This window comes from Bidens hawaiensis, unplaced genomic scaffold, assembly GCF_021521415.1.
Source record: "Bidens hawaiensis isolate Kalapana, Puna unplaced genomic scaffold, B.hawaiensis_p1.1 tig00001093_1, whole genome shotgun sequence".
NCBI lineage: Eukaryota > Viridiplantae > Streptophyta > Magnoliopsida > Asterales > Asteraceae > Bidens > Bidens hawaiensis.
This window is the reverse complement of record NW_027491064.1, coordinates 56498-78147: the sequence shown is the minus strand read 5'-3', so window position 1 is coordinate 78147 and position 21650 is coordinate 56498. Positions and strand designations below refer to the sequence as shown.

The 21650-nt window shown below is 34.0% G+C and overlaps 2 protein-coding genes across 2 annotated transcripts; one reads left to right on the top strand and one right to left on the bottom strand.

The window, feature by feature from the left end:
• Positions 1-6477: 6477 nt before the first annotated feature.
• On the bottom strand, positions 6478-9406 carry LOC143559524 (pirin-like protein). The gene is made up of 7 exons (XM_077048068.1): positions 9045-9406; positions 8921-8970; positions 8168-8206; positions 8032-8060; positions 7875-7937; positions 7631-7734; positions 6478-7065 (listed from the first exon to the last, which is right to left on the bottom strand). Exons 1-7 carry the CDS (start codon positions 9227-9229, stop codon positions 6582-6584), a joined length of 954 nt encoding a protein of 317 aa, XP_076904183.1. The 5' UTR covers positions 9230-9406; the 3' UTR covers positions 6478-6581.
• Positions 9407-15292: 5886 nt separating this feature from the next.
• LOC143559933 (dihydropyrimidinase-like) lies at positions 15293-20615 on the top strand. The gene is made up of 13 exons (XM_077048357.1): positions 15293-15481; positions 15585-15728; positions 15844-15898; positions 16714-16983; positions 17702-17913; positions 17991-18111; positions 18204-18291; positions 18353-18431; positions 19463-19550; positions 19621-19661; positions 19767-19819; positions 19907-20063; positions 20137-20615. Exons 1-13 carry the CDS (start codon positions 15413-15415, stop codon positions 20326-20328), a joined length of 1569 nt encoding a protein of 522 aa, XP_076904472.1. The 5' UTR covers positions 15293-15412; the 3' UTR covers positions 20329-20615.
• Positions 20616-21650: the final 1035 nt, after the last annotated feature.

Sequence of the window (21650 nt, the reverse complement as noted above, 5' to 3'; positions counted from 1 at the left end):
ACTGGGACCATGGCTTCAGTGCCATAAGTGAGACTGAACGGGGTTTCCCCCGTACTGGCCTTTTTCAGCGTTCTGTTTGCCCAAAGGACGTGCGGGAGCTCGTCCACCCAGCCGGATCTGTGTTTCAAGAGTCTTTTCTTTATGCCATCGACGATGCTCTTGTTTGCTCTTTCCACCTCACCATTACCTTGCGGGTGTGCCACTGAGGTAAAGGTGTGGGTGATTTGAAGTTCTTTCAGCCACTGCTGTAGCTTCTTGTTAGCAAAGTTGGTGCCGTTATCGCTCACCAGATTCTGTGGAAGTCCAAAACGACAGATAATAAATTCCCAAATAAATTTTTTGATATGTTTTGCGGTTGTTTGGGCTAAAGGTTTTGCTTCTATCCACTTGGTGAAGTAATCGATGGCTACCACTAGGAACTGAACATTTCCTGCTGCTGTGGGAAATGGGCCTGTCACATCGATGGCCCACTTCTGAAATGGCCACGAAGAAGTGACTGGAACAAGTTCGTTCTTCGGGCGATGCGTGTTGGGTGCGTAAAGCTGGCAAGACCTGCATTTTCTAGTGTATGCCAGTGCATCCATATGCATCCCCGGCCAAAAGTATCCCGCATTGTTCAGCTTAGCCACAACAGCGCGGGGACCTGCGTGAACTCCACAGATGCCCTCGTGTACTTCCCTTAAGAGGTAGTCAGCATCTTGGTTGTCCACGCATCTTAAATTCACCAAAAACCTTCTAGAAGCGGCGGTTTGCAAAGGTTATTCACCCTCCTGATCTGATGCAACAGTTAGCACAGTTATCATCCATGATGTTTGATGTGTCGCGGATTACACACGATCTACCCTCGTTTTCTTCTCCTGTATCACCTACGATATATACTTTTCAAAAAATCACTAATTCTTTCTTTTCCTATATATGCAAATGCAAATCAATTACTAACTACTAGAATTTTCTACAAAATCATGTAGTGAACACTCCTACCACCTTCACAATCGTTCCAGATTTATCTCCTAATGAAAGCACGACAGCCGTCCAACGATTGTTGTCGTCCTCCGCAAAACTGGTGAAAGGAAACACAGCTGAAGGTAAATTACGATTTCGTTTTTTAACTATGTCATTTTAAAGTCGTTGGCGATTCTCATTCTAACATAAAAAATTTACGATTTGTGTTATATATAAAAAGGGGATAGCGGCGCAGCTTGTTGCTTGCTTACCCATTATCCAGATGTAGCTCGGTTTGTGTTATATATAAAAATTTACGATTTTTAACGGAAAAAAAAACGGTCGATGATTGAATGTCTCGAAGTATAGTAATTGATAACCTCAGCAATCGAATCAAATCGGTGCATCAACATCCTTGAAGCAATTTCTGATTTGTATCCTTATTTTATCTTATTCCTATTATGATCAACTTCATCTACAAGTTTTACAATTAGTGAATTAGAGATGAGCACAGTCACAAGCCATGAGGAGGCGATACTCCTATTTAAGTCATTTTTAACAACAATTTAGGTATTATTTATAATTAACTGACTTTATTAAGACTGTCACATATAAAATAATTACTTGTAACTTTAAAATTTATTTTATTGATCCATTGTTTATTTTGATGTACTTCATTACTAGCTTATGGCTTCATTAAAATGAAAGTTGAGTGAGTCTGTTGTTGATGTAGGTTTCCAATTTAGAACTTGGGTTGACAAAGAATTCACAATTTATGTTTTAAGTATATTAATGACGTGGTACCGAATACACAGTCTCCCAAGAATAATAGAGAAGAAGAACAAGAACTTGAGACAATTTTTTTTTCTGATAACTTTTTATTCCAAAATAAACGAGTACTTATAGGAAAAGAAAACTTAAGCAAAAAGAAACAAATCTTTAAACAAAAAAACGAAATTCAAATAACTTAAAATATGGAAAGGAAATAATCTGCTTGATCTCTTGGAATCATTCAGATTTGATTGCATCATATCTGTAAACGAGCTGGTAAACGATGGGCCCGTTTCGGTCTTTGATTCTGGTCCTGCGCTGTATGTTCTTCCTGGGCCTGGTCAACCACATTAGATGGGCCTGCAGTTGCTGAATTCATCATATCAAATGGCGTGGTACCGAATACACAGTCACACAAATACAAACACACATATGTAGATATATCTCAACAACGCCTACGATCGGCCTCCTTCCACAACCAGGAACAACCCTAGCCACTTCGCGGAACTTGAGGAAATATCATCGGTGACACAAAATGCTAATGGATAAAGGAATCATCTTTCATCCGTTGGTTAGTTTTAAAGCAACTTCTTTTTAACACTTTTTGTTTAGTTTCAATGTATGATTTAATATTTGTTGTATGTTAGGTTTGATTATGTCAGTACAAAGAATGCTCAGCATTTCTGACCCTAACAAGAATTATACTACTCTTAATACCTTGGCAGGGGTGGAGCTAGCATTGAAGAGTATGGATCAAAGATATATGCTGCAAACGCCATCAATATAGAGAAAGTGAACACATGGTTTCGTACATAACTAATACACTAATGAGCTCCATTATCTTATATATGGTAACAAATTAATCTTGTACTTTGTTTGTTTGTTTAACTCGTAAACAAGATCAGTTAAGTTTCATTAGCGATTAAGCGGTCGATTTTAAACCAGTTACTGGTCATTTTTTGCATTCTCTTTTAAATTTTGGACTCATACTAACCAAATGTATCAAGTATGTGGTAGTTGATAAAGCTCACAAGTATATGGAGAGATAACATCACGAGATGGAAGGATGGAGCCATGACAAAGGTTCAAGCTCGCCAAAAGGTGATTTGTTGCAGAAACATTTGGAATGGAATGGAATTTACATGTACCACGTATTGAGTAAGTATAGGCAATGGCGCAATGCAAATTGAATACGCAAGACCATGAGAAGTAAGTGTAAAACTTGGTGCAATACCAACTTGAAGGGCCCGAATAACTAATACGAAAAGTATAAGGGTAGTACGAAAGATCTCAAGGGACGGTATGGTGGAGATCCAAAGTTCAGGGGCCAAATTGAATAACTTGGTGTCATAATTATCTTTTACTTATTATTAAATAAATTAGACGTCTAGTTTAATTATGTTTCCTAGTTTGAGTAGGATTACAATTGCTGGTGTTATATAAACCCATCAAAGGTTTTATTTGTGTAGAGTAGAAAAGAGGAGTAAGTATTTTCTTCTTGTTTCTTATTAATGAAAAGAGTCGCATAAACCTTTTATGCAATATCGTGTTTGGTGTTCTTGATTCACTTGTCTAAGGTTTAACAAGTGGTATTAGTTAGAGCCTAACAATCCAGGCTCGTGTTTCTGACAGGTGGCAAGTCTTGATTGAAGTAGTAGTTTCCAATCAAAGGCATAAAAGGCCAAGAAACCGATCGTGGTTAAAGTTCCGATCTAATGTGTTAAAGTTGCCGATCACATAAAAGAATTCAGATGTTTTAAAAAGGTTAGTATGTTTGGTTAGTATGTTTCTTGATTGAAGCGTAAGTTAATTAAAAAGAAACATAGAGAAGAAAGAGGCAACTGGATTCTTTTGTGTTGCACCATAACAATAATAAATAATATAAAATATAAGGAATTGTTGAAAACCTTCAGCCGTTGCACAAAAGGTTTTGTGTTGCTCCCTTATTACTAATTCATATATTATATATATTGTTTGCAATAGTTTGTTTGTTCGAGTTAACCTGTTGTCATCAACAAAAGTCAGAACTCTCATCACCTTTGAAATTAAGATCAAGTATATCCTCTTTGTTGGAAGTATATCGAAAGAAAAAAAAATATTTCTGATCGCAAGAAAAGATCCCGATCAAAGTTGTCCGATCGCAGCATAAAATTTATTCAGCATCACGTAATAAGAAACGATGGCAGAGTTACAGATGGTAGGAGGAACTAAGAAGTTGAACCAAAACAACTATAAACAATGGTCGACGTGCATCAAATCGTATCTTTAAGGTCGAGATCTTTGGCAGGTAATGAACGGTATCGAGACGAGACAACCTGCAAACGATATTAACGGTACTATCCGGAAGTGGCGGTGAAAGCGGGTCGTGCGATGTTTATCATCAAGACAACGGTGGATGATGATGTTCTTGATCATATAAAAGATCTCGAATACCCAAAGCAAGCGTGGGATACACTGGAGACCTTATTTACGAAGAAGAACGATGCTCGATTGCAACTAGTCAAAGGTGAGTTGATGTTGATTTCTCAAGGTGATCTTCCTATTTCACAATATTTTCGTAAAGTGAAGAATTTGTGTCGCGAAATTGGAGAACTCGATCCACAGTCTCAGGTTAGCGATGCTCGTATGAAGCGGATACTCATCCATGGTCTAAGGCCGGAGTATCGTAGCTTCGTTACCGCTATTCAAGGGTGGGCGACCCAACCGAGTATAACCGAGTTCGAGAATATTCTTGCCAGACAAGAAGCCTTAGCGAAACAGTTAGCCGGTGTCGATCAAAACCGAGAGTGAAGCCTTGTATATCGATAGAAAGGAGAAGCATCGGCTAAGTAAAAATCAGAACCATAATGGCGAGAAAGGTAAGAGTAAATATTAGGAGAACGAGAAACGTGACCGACCCAAGAAGAGAGAATGGAACCGAAAGGGTCGAGATGACAACTCTGAAGAAGATTCATCGAACGAAAAGAACCGAGACAAGGAATCAAGGTACCAACCAAAACAGTTTCCTTTTAGGTGCCATAAATGTGGACAAAAAGGGCATATGGAAAAATACTGTCGAGAACATGAGGAGGAAGGTAATGCAGCTGTTGTTAAAGAAGAAGAACCGTGGGATGTGGAGGCTAATATGGCCGAGGTTCAAGAAAAATACACAATTGATACCGAATTCAAACCGAATCTGGTAGATGAATGGTTTGATGAAGGCTCTTGTTGGTGGACAAGTTAGGAAGCAGTGCCAGAGTCGAATCAATTGAAGGTAACCGTGGAATCATCTATTGTTATTTGAATTTAGATGATGAGGAAATTGTGGTTGAAGAAGAAAGTACAATTGATCAAAACGTAAGTGTGACAGTAACCGAACAAGACGAGAAAGAAACTGTGTTGAATGAAGTGCACGAGGAGGTAGTTTCGTTTCATGTTACGGGTTGTCATGATGGAATAGAAAAGGTTGAAGATCAACAAATCAACAAAGTTGATGTTGGAATTTGCATGAGGTTCATGCAAAGTTCGGGTGATCCAAATGAACGAACAAATGAAGGAGTTGAGTTCGAGAGGGAGCATGCATCAAGTGAATAGGACGAATTGCTTTGAGTATCATGATCGTTGATCATCAAGTTGAGAAACAAAAGTTGTTTCCTATCTAAAACCGGGTGATGCAGTTCTAAATGGTGGTAATCTCGAAACTAGCTTATTTGTAAACCAGAAAAAGAAACCCGTAGGTAGTGGTATGAAGTCGAATCCAAGAATCAAGCTCAAAGAGGTGAGAGCGTTACAAGGTGTGAAGGATCTTGGAGGAACAATGGAAGTTGGTATTGATAGGGAGTATAAAACTTGGTGCAATACCAACTTGAAGGACCCGAATGACTAATACGAAAAGTATAAGTGTGGTACGAAAGATCTCATGGGACGGTTTGGTGGAGATCCAAAGTTCAGGGGCCAAGTTGAATAACTTGGTGTCATAATTATCTTTTACTTATTATTAAATAAATTAGAAGTCTAGTTTAATTATGTTTCCTAGTTTGAGTAGGATTACAATTGCGGGTGTTATATAAACCCATCAAAAGTTTTATTTGTGTAGAGTAGAAAAGAGGAGTGAATATTTTGTTCTTGTTTCTTATTAATGAAAAGAGTTGCATAAACGTTTTATGCAATATCGTGTTTGGTGTTCTTGATTCACTTGTCTAAGGCTTAACAGTAAGGTGTCAACTGATGATATTTGGACAGAAAATCAACAACCATGTTATATTGTTATTCAAGGGCTGAAGATCGGCAAAGCATAGAAATAAAAAAGACCATATTGAAGGATGTCCTATTTCAAATAAGCAAATTAAGTCAAAGATTGAAAACTGGATTAGGAAGGAGTTATAGAAAGTCAACTGTTTGATTATATTTTTACCATGACTAAAACTTGTAAAGTTAAGATCATGCAAGATTGAAATTTACCAAAACTAGGGTGGAACTATATATGTGCATGCCAATGGAACCAGATTTTAAAACACGTCCAAATTTATGTTGCACAAGAAATTTTAAAGTTTTGAAAACAAAAATTTATAAAATAATTATGTCATTAAAATTTCCCGTCCACCGTACGGGTATAAAACTAGTTTTACTAGTTTTGAAAGGTTAGGCTGACCACCAAATATATTTTTTTTAATTTCTTAATTTATAATTAACATAATTCATCTAGTAAAGAAATTACGACGCATAAGCATGTGAAAACACTATGAATTGACATGACTTATTTCTTAAAAAAAGAATAGAGTACAACTCAAGTCAATCCATATTAAATAAATTAAAATTATCACCTTTAGTATAAGAAATTGAAATCTTTTGAACATGCCAAATTCAACCATCCTTTTGTAACCCATATTCTACTGAGATCTCCAATACTTGCCCATTTCAAACCCATTCTTGCAATTACGATAGTCTTGTAAAGCCTGTTCAATCTCGGCTTTCGTGTTCATCACGAAAGGCCCGTACTGAACCACTGGCTCGTTAATGGGCTGCCCTCCAATCAACACGAACCTCAATGGTTCCGACCTGTTGTTCCATACACTCAAACCATCCCCATGACTCAACACCAAAACATGGTGAGCCGATATTGGTGATGAACTTGTGGACCCGAACACACCTTCGCCTTCTAGCACATACACAAACGAGTTCCAAGATTCTGGGACAGGTTGGTGCATTTGGGCTCCCGGGCTAAGCGTGAAATCAAGAAACATTGTGGGAGTTCGAGTGTAAACCGAGGAGTTGACCCCCATTGACTCTCCAGCAATGATGTTGACCTTGACTCCATCTTTTTCAACCCTTTTTATGTCCTCGCTTAACAATTCTTGGTAATTCGGTTCGACCCTGCATTTCACAATCGGCTAGGTTGTTAATCGACGTTGTAGATGAATTTAGGTTTACTAAACGGGTTGTCTTTTCGGGTTAAACCCATAAATCTGTCACACAAATGACCCGAACACGACAAGTGTATTCGCAGGTTGGCACAAACGCAACATGTTTAACTTGAAAAAGTATTATTTAATTCTTTTACATATTAATACTTCAAAACTCTAAATTCACATTTCCTTTTTCTAAATTTTTAATCACCTTTGATTAAACTATGCCTGTTTATTTTTAATTTTTGACATAAAAAGCATCCGAATAGTTTAAGTTATTACATAAACCACATTTTAATAAGATAAATAAATAAATAAATAATTGGGTTAACAGGTTAACCTGCGAACTTGCCCGGTTAACACAAACACAACCCGTTAAGCTACAAATGTTGGCATGTCCGTTTAGACTAAACCCAAACCCATAAATTTATAAATTTTATGTAAGGTTCGTGTAACGTCATAAATTCTCACTCACTGATAAAATGTTGTGTATATTAATTTTTGTTGTGGGATGAGAAATGAAGTGTTCTTACATTTTGTCTTTGGAGGAAAGATTTACCCAGAGTTGCAAACCCTTTTGGGCTCCTGGGCCTGCAGGCATCTCTGAATGAATGATTCCTCTTCCTGCTGTCATCCACTGGACCATAAACATAATTAAACATTACAATTTTAGCACATTTATATATATTGACTTTGGTTATTTTAATTAAAAATAAACTAGATCATCATTGTAATAGCATAATGTTTGAACAAAATGTACATTATTTGAGCAACTACCTGGACATCACCAGCTCGGATGGTACCCTTATGCCCAGCAAAATCTTGATGGGTAACAGCTCCCTGAAAGAATACAAATAAATCATGTAAATGACTTTGAAAAATCACAAAAATGTGACAAAATATATAAAATAAATAGTTAACAAAAAATGGGTACCTCTAGCATGTATGTAACAGTCTCAAATCCTGCACAAAATATACAATTATTTGGTTATCATAAACACACAGTTTAGAGTTAGAAAAATACCACAAAGTAATGAACTGAAGGCAGATTAAGAAGAAAAGGATGATACCTCTATGGGGATGGTCGGGGAATCCGGCCGGTGGAGAAACTACATAACCAAATTTAAAATGTTAATAAAAGCTCAATTGTATTTATTTTCTTTTTACAAGTATGAAAACAAAACGTATCAAAATCTTTATCCATTACCCTCAGCTAGAGTATATTTCATCTGATATTTAACCAAGTGTTCCAGTAAAAGTTTTGAATCCTGTGAATTTTAGAAATAATCTTTTTTTATAGAACTGTAAATTTTTTAAATCATCTATGTCACTTAATTTCGAAAAATAATATTTGTATAAATTTGCATAACGATGGAACCAATGAACCATAATAAAACTTGTTCCTTAAAACAATATTGAAACTTAATTATTATTAAACAATTATATATATATATATATATATATATTAATTAGATGGCTCATATACGATCAAAATGCAATCAGATGCAATCAAATTAATTGACTCTCAAAATGCAATGAGATGGCTATACAGTTGACCGCAGCCTTCAGAAAAAAATGGCACTAAAACTAGGGTTACCCAATTTTTTTATACAAAACCAACAAGTTGACATGTGAACAGATCTGATAATTACATAGTCACCTAATAAAATAATACACGATGTCTATTTAATGGATAAAAAAAAGCGTAACTAAAAAATCATAAAAATGAAAGTTTTACTTAAAACAACATAAATAAAAAATATATATTACAAAACATAAAAACAAAAATAATATCCTAAAAGAATATTTGAAAAATCAAGTACCAGAAAATTCATCCAACATAAGAAAAGGATCCAGAGACTTCGATTCCGGCCTGCAAAACACAAACCACAAATTAAACAGATATTCTAATAATGCGAACCAATCGTAGCAACACACGACGATCACCTTCCGATGCTTCTTCGAACAACTGCGCCATCGCCTTCGCTCTGGCTCTTTGCCAACACCTTCTTCGTGACCAATCTTGGTTTACTGAATCCTTCCGACGCGGTCGACATGACAAATTTGCTGTTACGTAACACCGAGAGTTGTGGTTTAATATAACTTATAATAGCCGATCTCAAAAATATCATGTGTTACTTTTTTGGGACTTAAATTGTGGGATTGATACGGGAGTACGTTATGTGATATTTATAGGGTGTTTTTAATTTGTCAGACGTGATGCCAATTGCCAATTAGGTGTCTGCCAACTGTGACCATCATCTAGATACTTTCCACATTGATGTTGATTCTTTTCACATCAAAGCCTTACGTCAATGTGATGGGTAGATGTCGTAAGCAACGTGGCTTTTTAAACTACATAATTTTTTTTAACGGTGGCTTGCAAAAAGACATGTTTGACTGTATATTTTATTAGTTTGTTGTCCCTTGTCACATTTAAAAGGATAAAGTTAATTTCAATAAATTAAATACAACTTATTCGTAAGAGGGATGAATAAACGGGTATCGGTATCGATTTGGTATCACTACCGAACCACAAGTTTTGAGTTTCGGTATCGGTATTTTTCGAATTTTGCTTTCAAATACCGATATCCTACTTGTATCGAACCGAACATTTCAGTACCGGTACCAAGAATTTGAAAAAACCGATATTGGTATTTTTTATACCGGTAGCCGCTCATCCCAAATTGGTAGATAATATTTTAAACCATTATGACTGAAGAAGCAACTTCCGGTTCAAAACAAACAACACAAATATTCGTGTCCCAATTAAGATGCATTAAAGTGTTTTGAAACGACATAAATGGATATTAAAAGTAAACGGAGTTACTTTATGTTAAAATGGGATGGTCAATGAAAGTGAGATTAAGTTCCTAATCTATCTATTATAATAAAAGACTATTTAATTTTACCACTTGTCAATCTTATAGCATTCCTCATCTTTTTTTCAACTTATTTCACTATATGGTCCCTTAACTTTAAGCATTTTCAATATATGAATTCAAGTTTATTTTTATTAATGGTAAATTCCAATCGATTCATTCATTAACATTAATGGTGAAAAAAAAATTGCAACATTCTGTTATAATAAAATTTTCAAGTCATATGTAATTGCAAATTAAAGAAAATAAAGGCATATTATTGTCTACGAATTTGGATTTATTTGCTAATAAACTACAAATTGTTTTTAAATTGGTATTCGAGCAATAGTGCATAATATTTTATATAAGATTGGTTTCAGATTTTGATTTAAGATTTTCTTATATGCATTTGAACCAGGAAAATATGTATTTTTTTTAATTTTCTCCGAACATTTTATATAAACATTGCATACATGGAGAATACCTATTACATAAATCTTGGTGTTTAGTTTTAATTAATGCTTTGAATTTTTGTGTAATATAAAGGGTTTTAGCAATAAAAAAATAATATTTAGCTTTCAGTATTTTCTTTCATAACTCATACCAAAATATTTCAAAATATATATTTTATGACTTGATTTATACGTTTTTATACATTTAAATATATTTAATTTAATATGTCTTATAATACACATTACTTAATTAAAAGCATTCAAATTCAAAATATCAAACCAAAAAATCCGTTTCAATCCCACTATTTTCGCTTTCTATTAAATCATTTAGGATATAGAAACCTAGATTCATAGAATATCGTTTTTTGTTAGGTTTTTACATAATTTCAATATTATAATAACTTATTAATTTTATTTTTATACAAATACAACGAATTAGGGTTATGTTAGTGTTTTCTGTTTGTTATTACATAATTAAAGTGTTTATTATGGTTTATATTCAAAATGATAAAGCTATGAGCAAAATTTTAAAAAATTACAGTTATAACATTTATTATTCAAATATGTTGTAAAAATTCATTAAGATTCACACCTTAATTATAATATAACTTAATAGAATATTTATTATTTTTCTTATTATTTGTAATGATCATGTTTCTCGTTACATTTCAAGGATATTCTATTTTCATATTAATTGTAAAAAAATAGTTAATCAGGTTAAAAGTCATTTATCTTGCTTTCATAAAACCGGAAATCTTTGCTTCTTCTTCTTTCTTCCTTTTTTCTCTATAAGTTGTTAATATATATATATCGATTAATTAAGTATTCCAACAACTTTCCATAATATGTTGCTTGAGTATATAATTTTTAATTGTAAAATATAAAATCAATTAAAAATTTGTTATACACTGAATATTAATGACAACAAATTTATCATGATCATCAATTTCAGATTCTAAAAATTTTAAGGATGATCAACAAAGTTCAGGTAATATATTTTTCGGATAATCATGAACTGGTGGTCTCAAATGACATAATATTAATTGTTTAAAATGTATGATTTTTACGTGTATGCATATTTTTTTGTTAGTTTCATGGATATATTTATCATTATTTAGGGTTGGTAATTTGGCATGTACTTGAAAAAACCTTATTTGTCACACGGGCAACTATATGTGGCTACATCAATAGTTACAAGCAAACTTATATGTTACCTTATCAAGAGTTACAAGCAAACATGGACTAAAGATTTTTATTTTTGATAAAACAGTGTTTACCAACCAATACAACAAATGTGGTGGAAAAGGAAATTTTTACTTATTTATAACATATTTGTGTAACCTTATTTATGTAATTTTTACAATTTTAATGCAAATTGTAATTGTATTAACAATATATGATCATTTTGTTAACTGAATTTTACTTAATAGCTAGAGTTTAAAATATTTATCAATTACCCGTGTAATACACGGGCCTTAAACTAGTATTTGTAATATAGATTATCATCGTGTGAGTTATAGTACATCCAAATGACCGGCCATATTTATAATTAATAGTTTAGGCTTTATATAACTTTAAAATAATTGTATTAGTCTAGACTGTATTAGTTGTTGTTCTTGATGCGATAAGCAAGTAAATACTGTTGTAGTCAATAAATTTTACGGGATAGATATTAGGACGGTGACCATAATGTATTTTATTTAGTTTTCACTGAATCAGCTATTATCATAAATGCTAAGATATATGAAAACACAATACTTTGAAAGATAAAGTATGTGAGAGGTTGTACGTAGTTGAAAAAAACAAACCAGGATTGAATGAAATGAGAAAACTAGAAAGAAGTTATAACTTAAGAGAACTTAAAAATTTAAGTGTAGCGTCGGTCAACGTTTAAGCAACATCCCACAATAGACAACAAAGTAATAGAATGTTGGTCAACATTTATCTTGTGAAAAGCAGTTGGCATAGTGATATCAAGAAGTTAGATAAGACTTTATGTTATGAACGGAAACTAAGGCCAAATTAGTCAAGAATGAATTAACGAAAGTGATGTGAGCATGTGGTCTTCTTCTTCCCGTCTAACTATGTAACCTAATTTCCCCATCCGGTCTTTTATGTTATTTGATTGGCTTTAGTGTGTAACTTCATTATTATCGTTGTGTTAAATTGAGGTCATAACATTTTCCCTTTTGAAAGAGTTTAGTTTAAATCCTATGGACGAAAAAAAATAAATTAATAAAAAAAAGGTCGTTCCAAAAAGAAATAGTTTTCTGCCAAGTGCCAATTGCGAATTCGATCAAGATGTGTTTATTTTTATTTTTCCCAAAAGAAGCTCTTAAGGCTTTGTGATGCTCTTTAACTTTTCCAAAAGAACCCCCACCGTTGTGATCCTTAAGAGGCCTAAGCCCAACCAGGCAGCCCAGTTCAAGGAGCCTCACATGCTCAACGAATACGTGGATTTAATGGTATAACTCGACGTTTTAAAAATCGTTTTTTACTCGTACCGTATTAGAATTAAAAGATAGTACAACCGGTTAAACTGGGTTATACTAGAAGGTTCAACCGGTTGAATAGTTTACCTTATAATTACCTGTAAATGCAATTTCAACTCCAAAATTACCCAAATGTAAATGATTTCATAACAAAAAATAATCCAAAAGTTAATCCATATTAAAATAATAATACAAAAGCACTTAATTTTAAAAAATAGTCCAGAAGTTTACACGTTTGAATGTTAATTGTTGGGTTAAAAGTAATTTCAAAATATATGGGCCGCAAATATAAAAAATTTCCCAGACTTAAAACCGGTTTGCCGGTAACAACCGTATCTTAGAAAAAACCGTTGATACGATGTTCAAACAAACCTGCCAAATATACCAGGCTCAAAACACCAGCCCGCTATGCGAAATCCGGTTTGAACCGATTTTTAAAACCCTGGGTATAATAACTGAACAAAAATACAAATAATATTGGGTCAATAACTGTGATTCTAAATGCTTAGTGGGCTCATAAGTTCAGGGCTACCTGATGATGGGCTTATGTAGAATTAAATTATTATTTTTTACGTTTCAAGAAATGAAGAAATCATGGCATATGAATTTCTACAAATCGGCTAATTTATCGATAAACTTGATAATAAAGAATCGAATCCAAAATATAAAAAGAAGATTAATTAAAAGGATTGATCTTCAATAATTTGGTTGATAAATGATGGACAATGAGGTAAACCTCGTACATTGTCTTGATATGTCGATTTACTTTCTCTAGAATTACCGTTTCATACTTCAAACTTCAAAGAAAATGACGTTACAACTTAAGCTTTTATAATCATCATCCTTGGTGGCGGTTAATTTAGAAAAAAAACCACTTACGATACTTTTTAAAAAGCCAACTAACCCCTATGTTACTTTTAAATATATATTAAATAGCTCACACTTGCACGTATTTTGTTGGCTTGTTAACGAAGTTATTTGCTAGTTACATACGAAAACTCCATCAAGTTCGTTCACATACATGTTCACTTCGTGCACATCCCTCCCGCTTATTAAAATTCGCTCAACCGTATATGAACTTGAAGCATACATTCACTAGCTATATAGCCACTATGCACAACGCCATAACTCATAAAATAATTTCTACCTCTTATTATAGTGTGAGCTTCCGGAGAGACACACATACAAGAAGGAAGTTTGAGCTTGATGCAACTGACTAAAATCTAACCACAGATAATTCTTTTTGATCGAAGGACTTCACGCAGATGTGGAGTTCATATCTTAAAGCCTTAAAGAAAAGAATATTCGATGTCGAGTATTTAAAATAATATGATGGTTTTCATCTTTTCATGTGTTACGCATATAATTTAAGTTACGGAGTATAATTTATATTAGATAATGTATTGCGTGTTGATAATACGTCTACGCAACTAGCTTTTGTTACAATGTTACAAATTGATGTGACCCATTGATGCCAGTCAAATGATGCATTCCAATAGTCTATGACCATTTTAGTTATTTATAGTAATAGGCCCTCAATTATACATCATCGTGCAATTTCAGTCCTTTAGGAATTTGAATTTTACTTTTAATTCATTTTTTACTATGTCATGGAAATCAAGTTATCTTTTACATCAGCGTTGATGATAATCGATTATAATTTCAAGTGGATGGTAGCATTGAGAAAACACATTGGCTTGCATTCTACTATTCTTCCAAAAGACCATAACCAATAGAACAATAATCTATTACACTTATGTTTCACAACTAAAATTATTCATATGAGAACAATTATGGATACTTCAAAGTTCAAACACCAAATTTAGTTTAAAGAATATCTCCAAATATCCGTGTTAGTTGTATAAGAAAAAGGAACAAAAAGTACATAAACATAATGTAAGTTTATACAAAATATTAAGTAAACATTAGATCTAGGGTTGTTTAGGTGGTGAGCGAGGCTCAGCTCGAGCTCGGAATGGCTCGAAGCATTCAACTGAGTCATTGAACTTGACTACAATACATTTTTAATCCAATTCCAATTATAATGAAACAAATATTGATAATCTCAGTCTCATACCTGATTGTAAAATCATGTCATAAATACTAGGCACCAATATATCCGTTAATTTGTTAAAAGTTAACCGTTAAATACATTTTTCTGACAAAGTAATTAAAAACATAGGTTTAATAATAATTAGTAAATTAATAGATTATTGTACAACCCAAATGATACCTAATTACCTCACTTGCATATGCTTTGACTAAACAGGTAAACAAGCTTTGAATAATTGGATTAAATTTCATCTGATATCATACCCATCTCATACTCGCCAACCTTTCTAATTGGCTTGCTTATTGGCAATTTGGCAAATATTTATTAGCAGGAATCATTTCTGTAACTCACTTAATTATATTTAACTAAACCTATAACAAATCAATCATCTTTATCTTAAAGCTTTCAACCCCACAGTTCAAAAATCTGTTTACAGATTCAAATCTTGAGTCCGAAAATGGCAAGTTTACGATCGCTAATACTCCTGCTTTCAATCTCACTATCGCCGTTGATTGGACTGAGCCAGGTGCTGTTAATTTGCTCAATTTATAGCTCAATTTACTAATAAATGGTTGACTGCGAACAATTTCACATAGTTAGGTTACGTATATGTGTAATTGTATCTACAGATATGTGAGTCTGGACTTGGATATTGCGATTCGGAGTCGAAGATATTGATAGCTGGTGGCACAGTTGTAAATGCTGATCATCAGGAGGTTGCTGATGTGTATATTGAAGATGGACTTATTGTTGATGTTAGACCTAATATTAAGGTAATAAATAAATATCTTGAGTTACAAGTTGACTAGCTGATGAACTGTAACTAGTTGTGTTTATTACTGTTAATTATTGAGTTATTGTATTTCAGTATGAGTTTAATATCTGCAGGTTGCTGATGATGGAATTAGAGTTATTGATGCTACAGGAAAGTTTGTTATGCCAGGTAATGTTTGTTCTTCAATAATGATTATAAAAACTAACTCTTATTTCATTATTATTGTTGTTGTTTATATTCATTGAATGCCATTGTTGGATGTTTATATTATATTATGTTGTGTTATAGTTACTCCTGTAAATGAACCGAACGTTCAGTAAACCGTTCGAGCGGAAGTTTATTTATGTTCGTTTATTTGATAGGCAAACGAACACAAACACCATTTTTGATTCATTTAGGTAAACGAACAAACACATGTCTCGTTAATTCATTTATGTTCGTGAACGTTCGTTTTTATTTAAGTTTGTTTGTTAACAGTCTTTCATCTATGTTCATTAGTTTACGTTTTTTTAAATTCGTTCGTTCATATATTCATTATAATTTTCTAGGTCCCTTACAATTTAGTCTAGTTTTATGAAATTAAAATATCACTGGTTACCGTTAGTGTAGGTTTTATTATTATTATTTTTAGGCCAAATGGGTTAATGTTCATGTTAACTTTTATTTGGTGCTCAATCAATCATGTCTGTTTATGTTCGTTTCTTTGCGTTCATGAACCGTTCGTTTGTATTGTTATCGACGAGCATAAACGTACACGAACACGATCATTATCTTAATGAATGGGCACGTACAAGAAAACTCTGTTTGTTTAGTTGTTTCTGGTCATTCGTTTATTCGGTTAAAGTTAAACGAAAGAACATGAAAATGCATTGTTCGTGTTTGTTAGGTTTGTTTACAGGCCTAATTGTAGTTGGAATTTGCGTATTGCAAACTATTGCATAATAATATTATGACATTACTCATTCTGGTTTGTGATATTGCAGGAGGAATTGATCCTCACACACATTTGGCCATGGAATTCATGGGTACTGAAACTATTGACAATTTTTTCAGTGGTCAAGCAGCTGCGTTAGCTGGCGGGACAACAATGCATATTGATTTTGTTATTCCTGTTCATGGTAGCTTAACTAAAGGATATGAAGCATATGTTGAAAAAGCAAAGTTAGCATGTATGGATTATGGGTTTCATATGGCCATCACTAAATGGGATGATGTTGTTTCTGAAGAGATGGAAATTATGGTCAAGGAAAAAGGTATATTTTTATTTTCTCATTTGTTATATCGGATAACGTATACATACGCAACCAAGTTCCAAAGCATTCGTTTTGGTTTTGCTTATGCCAGTTTCGGTAAAAACAATTTCAAAGAATTGTTAAATGGCAAAATGCCAACTTGAAGCTTTTTGTCAAATCTACAGTTGTAAAATGACAAAAGTACCTGTGAATCTACTCAAATATGTTTTGACAATCCATTTAGTGATGATTCTTTTGAGTATTTGAGTAGGGCAGTAAACAAGCCGAGGCAGGTTGGGCTCGGGCTCAAGCTCGAGCCTAAACATGCCAACTTGGCTCGTTTATTTTATCAAGCTGAAAAGTCGAGCTCTCACTCTGCTCTTAAACAGCTTGAGCCAGTTTGTTAGTTTTTTTTGTTAATTATTTTTACACATATCAATATATAAAAGACAGATAAGTTTTTAACATACAAAAATGCCACTGAGCCGCGAGCTTTTAGAACAACCCTAGTTTTGAGTAGGTTCAGGGGCATTTTTGTCAAATTAACAGCTTTAGATGTGCCAGAAGCTTTAATTGTAAAGGGCATTATGTCATTTAGCAGTTTTTCTACAATTTTTCTTTTTCGTTTTTGCTAAAGTTGGCAAACACGAAATGAAACTGTGAAGTTTTTCTTGGCGTACGTATATCCCCTTTGCATGTTACTAAATACTTATGCATTTATTTACGTCACAACCTACAGGCATAAACTCGTTTAAATTTTTCATGGCTTACAAGGGATCTCTTATGATCCGTGATGAGCTTTTATTAGAAGGCCTTAAAAAATGCAAATCTCTCGGTGCATTAGCAATGGTTCATGCAGAAAATGGAGATGCGGTTTTTGAAGGACAAAAGAGAATGATTGAACTCGGTATTACTGGTCCAGAAGGACACGCTTTATCAAGACCTCCAGTGGTAAGTCACTAATTATATATTTCTTTTAAGTCATTAACATATATTATATATTATGTTATGCAAATATATTCTCGCAGCTGGAAGGCGAGGCGACAGCTCGTGCAATTCGTTTGGCTGCTTTTGTGAACATACCGTTGTATGTTGTTCATGTTATGAGTATTGATGCTATGGATGAAATAGCTAGGGCTCAAAAATCAGGTCTGTGGACTAACCAACTCTTTTTATCATTAACATAAGTAAAAACACAGTTGACATTTCTCTTTTCTTTTCTATTTGTTTTTTAATTACAGGGCAAAAAGTTATCGGAGAGCCTGTGGTTTCTGGTTTAGTTCTTGATGATTCTGTTCTATGGGATCCTGATTTTATCACAGCAGCAAAGTAAGTGACTATCTTTATTGTTTATATAATTTTGTACTTCTAACAACCGACTTTTCTTTAGGTTTGTTATGAGCCCCCCAATAAGAGCATCAAGGCATGGTAAAGCACTTCAAGCAGCATTATCAACTGGGATTTTAAAGGTTAATTTACATAAATTGCTTGATGTTTATATTTATATTTTTCCTGCCCTAGAGTGCCCTCTTATTAGAGTTGGCAATTTTGACCACACTAAATATGAACGGGTGGTGGTGGTGGTGTTGTTTTTTCTATCCATCTCAAATGGGTAAAAGTGAGTCAATACGATATGTAGGTACATTTCCTAATTCGCTATATTCAAAGACTTTGATTATTATGGTAATAATATTAGTTGGAGCCGGTTCCAGTTTGGGTCAACAAAAGTCAAAACCTGTTTGAGTTGGAACCGGTTTGAAGAAAGTTAAGATCGGGTTTGACCGGTTTCAACCCATAGGGTTACATCTTGTTTCAACCCTATGGTTCGGTTTGAACCTAGAGGTTTAAACGATCCAATCGAGTCACTGAAAAATCAAGATTGGCTCATTAGAAGTTCGAATCTAGCAGAACTTAGATGAGTTCTAGCTTAAAAATAAGCTTTATTTAATAAACAAGCCTGAGTCGGAGCTTCACATATTGAGCTCGAGCTAGCTCCTGACCCGATAATATTTATAGTTTTTATTTATTATATTAATATATATTTATATAATAATAATAATAATAATAATAATAATAATTATTATTATAATAATATAAAGTTATGATTTAAAGAACCTATTATGTTATATATAAAGATTTTATAAAATAATCTTGAGTATGTATAAAAAAATTTAATTAATAGATAAACGAGTCGAGCCCGAGCCGAACTCGAGATTGTCAAAGTACTCACAAACCAAGCTCGAGCTTTAGAAATAGAGCTCGAAACGAGCAGAGTTCGAGCTCTCTGTAAATTAAACGAGCCGAGCTCGAGTTCTCTGTAAGTTAACGAGTTGAGCTCGGGCTTGACTTGGATTGTTTACACCCTTAGTTGGAACTGTTGTTTAGGATTTTGTACACTTCTAGTTACATCGATACACATCTTGACCCATCCGAAAAGAAAACATATATTGTATTTTCAAACATGTTTCTTGATGGTTGATCATGTGTTCTGTTTTTCCAGCTTGTAGGAACAGATCACTGCACTTTCAATTCTACACAGAAGTCTTTTGGAGTCGAAGATTTCCGAAAAATACCAAACGGGGTCAATGGTATAAACACATGTTTTAGAACCTTCCAATACCAAATTGGCATTTTACAATTTTGTTTATATTTACATAGGACTTGAAGAAAGGATGCATCTTGTTTGGGACACAATGGTGGTATGATCATATCAACTTTGATGTTCGAAAAGTGTATACTTTTTGAGTTCAATATCATCCATATTAATTGGTTTTCTAAGTCATAATTCAATTTTCTGATTACAGGAATCTGGTCAATTATCTGTAACTGACTATGTCCGTGTAACAAGTACAGAATGGTAACTCGAGTTGATAGTCACCCGAACCAAATCAAAAGTTGCCCATTTTGACCTGTTTATTCTAATTAATTTTTTACCTTTTTTCAGTGCCAAGTTGTTCAATATATATCCAAGAAAAGGTGCTATACGTGCTGGATCTGACGCGGATATAATTATATTCAATCCAAATTCAACCTTTCACATTAGTGCCAAATCTCATCATTCTAAATCAGACACAAATGTTTATGAAGGAAGATCTGGGAAGGTAACTCATACTATACATTTAAGTTCATATGTGATTGTTGATTCTAAAAGATTGCCTTATTGTGTGTATTCAGGGTAAGGTTGAGGTAACAATTGCTGGTGGCAAAATTGTATGGGAAAATGAAGAATTAATGGTGGTTCCGGGATCTGGCAAGTATATATCAATGCCTCCTTTTAATTATCTTTATCATGGTATCGATAAAGCAGATGAAAACTATCTTGCATCTCTTAAAGCTCCGGTAAATCGAGTCAAACCATCCCTATAAGTTGCAAGGAAAAGATATACACTTTGATTATTTGAGTCAACTTGGCCACATGTAAACAAATTAAAACTACGCTAGATGTTTTTAAACATCACACTGTGAAAAAATTATTGTTGGTGCCATTCTTGTGAGATAACGTGTATCTATCTCGCATCTTGAAAGTGCTAGAGTTGACTTCAAAGTCAACTTGTTCATCTTTCTGAATGTGTAATGCTTGCAGTTGCCTCGTACATATAAGTTAAGCCTTTCTGAATAATATTTAGTGAACTTGGTTTGTATATAAGTTCTCTCTCTATGTATTTTGTTCAATTTTGTAATCTGGTTATTTTTTCAAACCGAAGATTTGAAAATCTCCATCCACTAAATGATTAAAAAACAAAATAATTTAGTCTACTTTGGAATATTTGTTAATGTTATCTCAAGACTTATTGATTGATTAAATTTATATAATATGTTAGTCATGTATACCAGGAGTGAAACAAGTGTCCGTGCGCCAGTGGGGGATACGGATTTCTTTCCTGTAGAGGTAGGTCTTCACCAGGGGCCAGCGTTGAGCCCGTTTCTTTTTGCAGTAGTCTTGGATGAGTTGTCAAAGTCGATTCAGGGGACTCTCCCGTGGTGCATGATGTTCGCAGACGATATTGTGTTACTTGCTGAGAAAAAACAAGATCTAAACATGAGGCTTGAGGAGTGGCGAACAACCTTAGAGACAAAAGGTTTAAAGATTAGCCGATCTAAGACGGAGTACCTCCACTGTGATTTTGGTGGGATAAACGACAATGAAGACACACATATCACAATTGAAGGGCAGGTGGTCCCGCAGGTAACGAAGTTCAAGTATTTAGGATCTTTTGTACAGAGCGATGGGGAATTAGACAGTGATGTGACCCACCGAGTTCAGGTAGGATGGTGTAGATGGAAAGCTGCCACAGGTATATTGTGCGACAAGAGTTTCCCGACTAAACTAAAGGGAAAATTCTATAGGGTGGCAGTTAGACCTGCAATGCTATATGGAACAGATTGTTGGGCCATCAAGAAGGCACAAGTGCGGGAGATGGAGGTAGCAGAAATGAGAATGCTACGTTGGATGTGTGGGCACACAAGGCTAGACCGAATAAGAAACGTTGTGTTTCGCGAGATATTAGGGGTGGCGAACATAGCAGACAAGATAAGAGAGTGGAGATTGAGATGGTTTGGACATGTAAAGAGAAGACAGACGACGAATCCTGTTAGATCCGTAGAAAACATTACTATAGAGGGGAGGAGGGGTAGAGGACGACCGAAATTGACTTGGGATGAGAGGATTAGGCATGATTTGATAGACC

Coding starts and splice junctions, on each gene's coding strand:
- LOC143559524 (XM_077048068.1), bottom strand. CDS start 9,229: ATGATATTTTTGAGATCGGCTATTATAAGTTATATTAAACCACAACTC. Junction 7,938..8,031: donor CTGTTACATACATGCTAGAG/GTACCCATTTTT, acceptor GTATTCTTTCAG/GGAGCTGTTACCCATCAAGA. Junction 7,735..7,874: donor TCCGAGCTGGTGATGTCCAG/GTAGTTGCTCAA, acceptor TTTATGGTCCAG/TGGATGACAGCAGGAAGAGG.
- LOC143559933 (XM_077048357.1), top strand. CDS start 15,413: ATGGCAAGTTTACGATCGCTAATACTCCTGCTTTCAATCTCACTATCG. Junction 18,292..18,352: donor GATTTTATCACAGCAGCAAA/GTAAGTGACTAT, acceptor ACTTTTCTTTAG/GTTTGTTATGAGCCCCCCAA. Junction 18,432..19,462: donor TATCAACTGGGATTTTAAAG/GTTAATTTACAT, acceptor CTGTTTTTCCAG/CTTGTAGGAACAGATCACTG.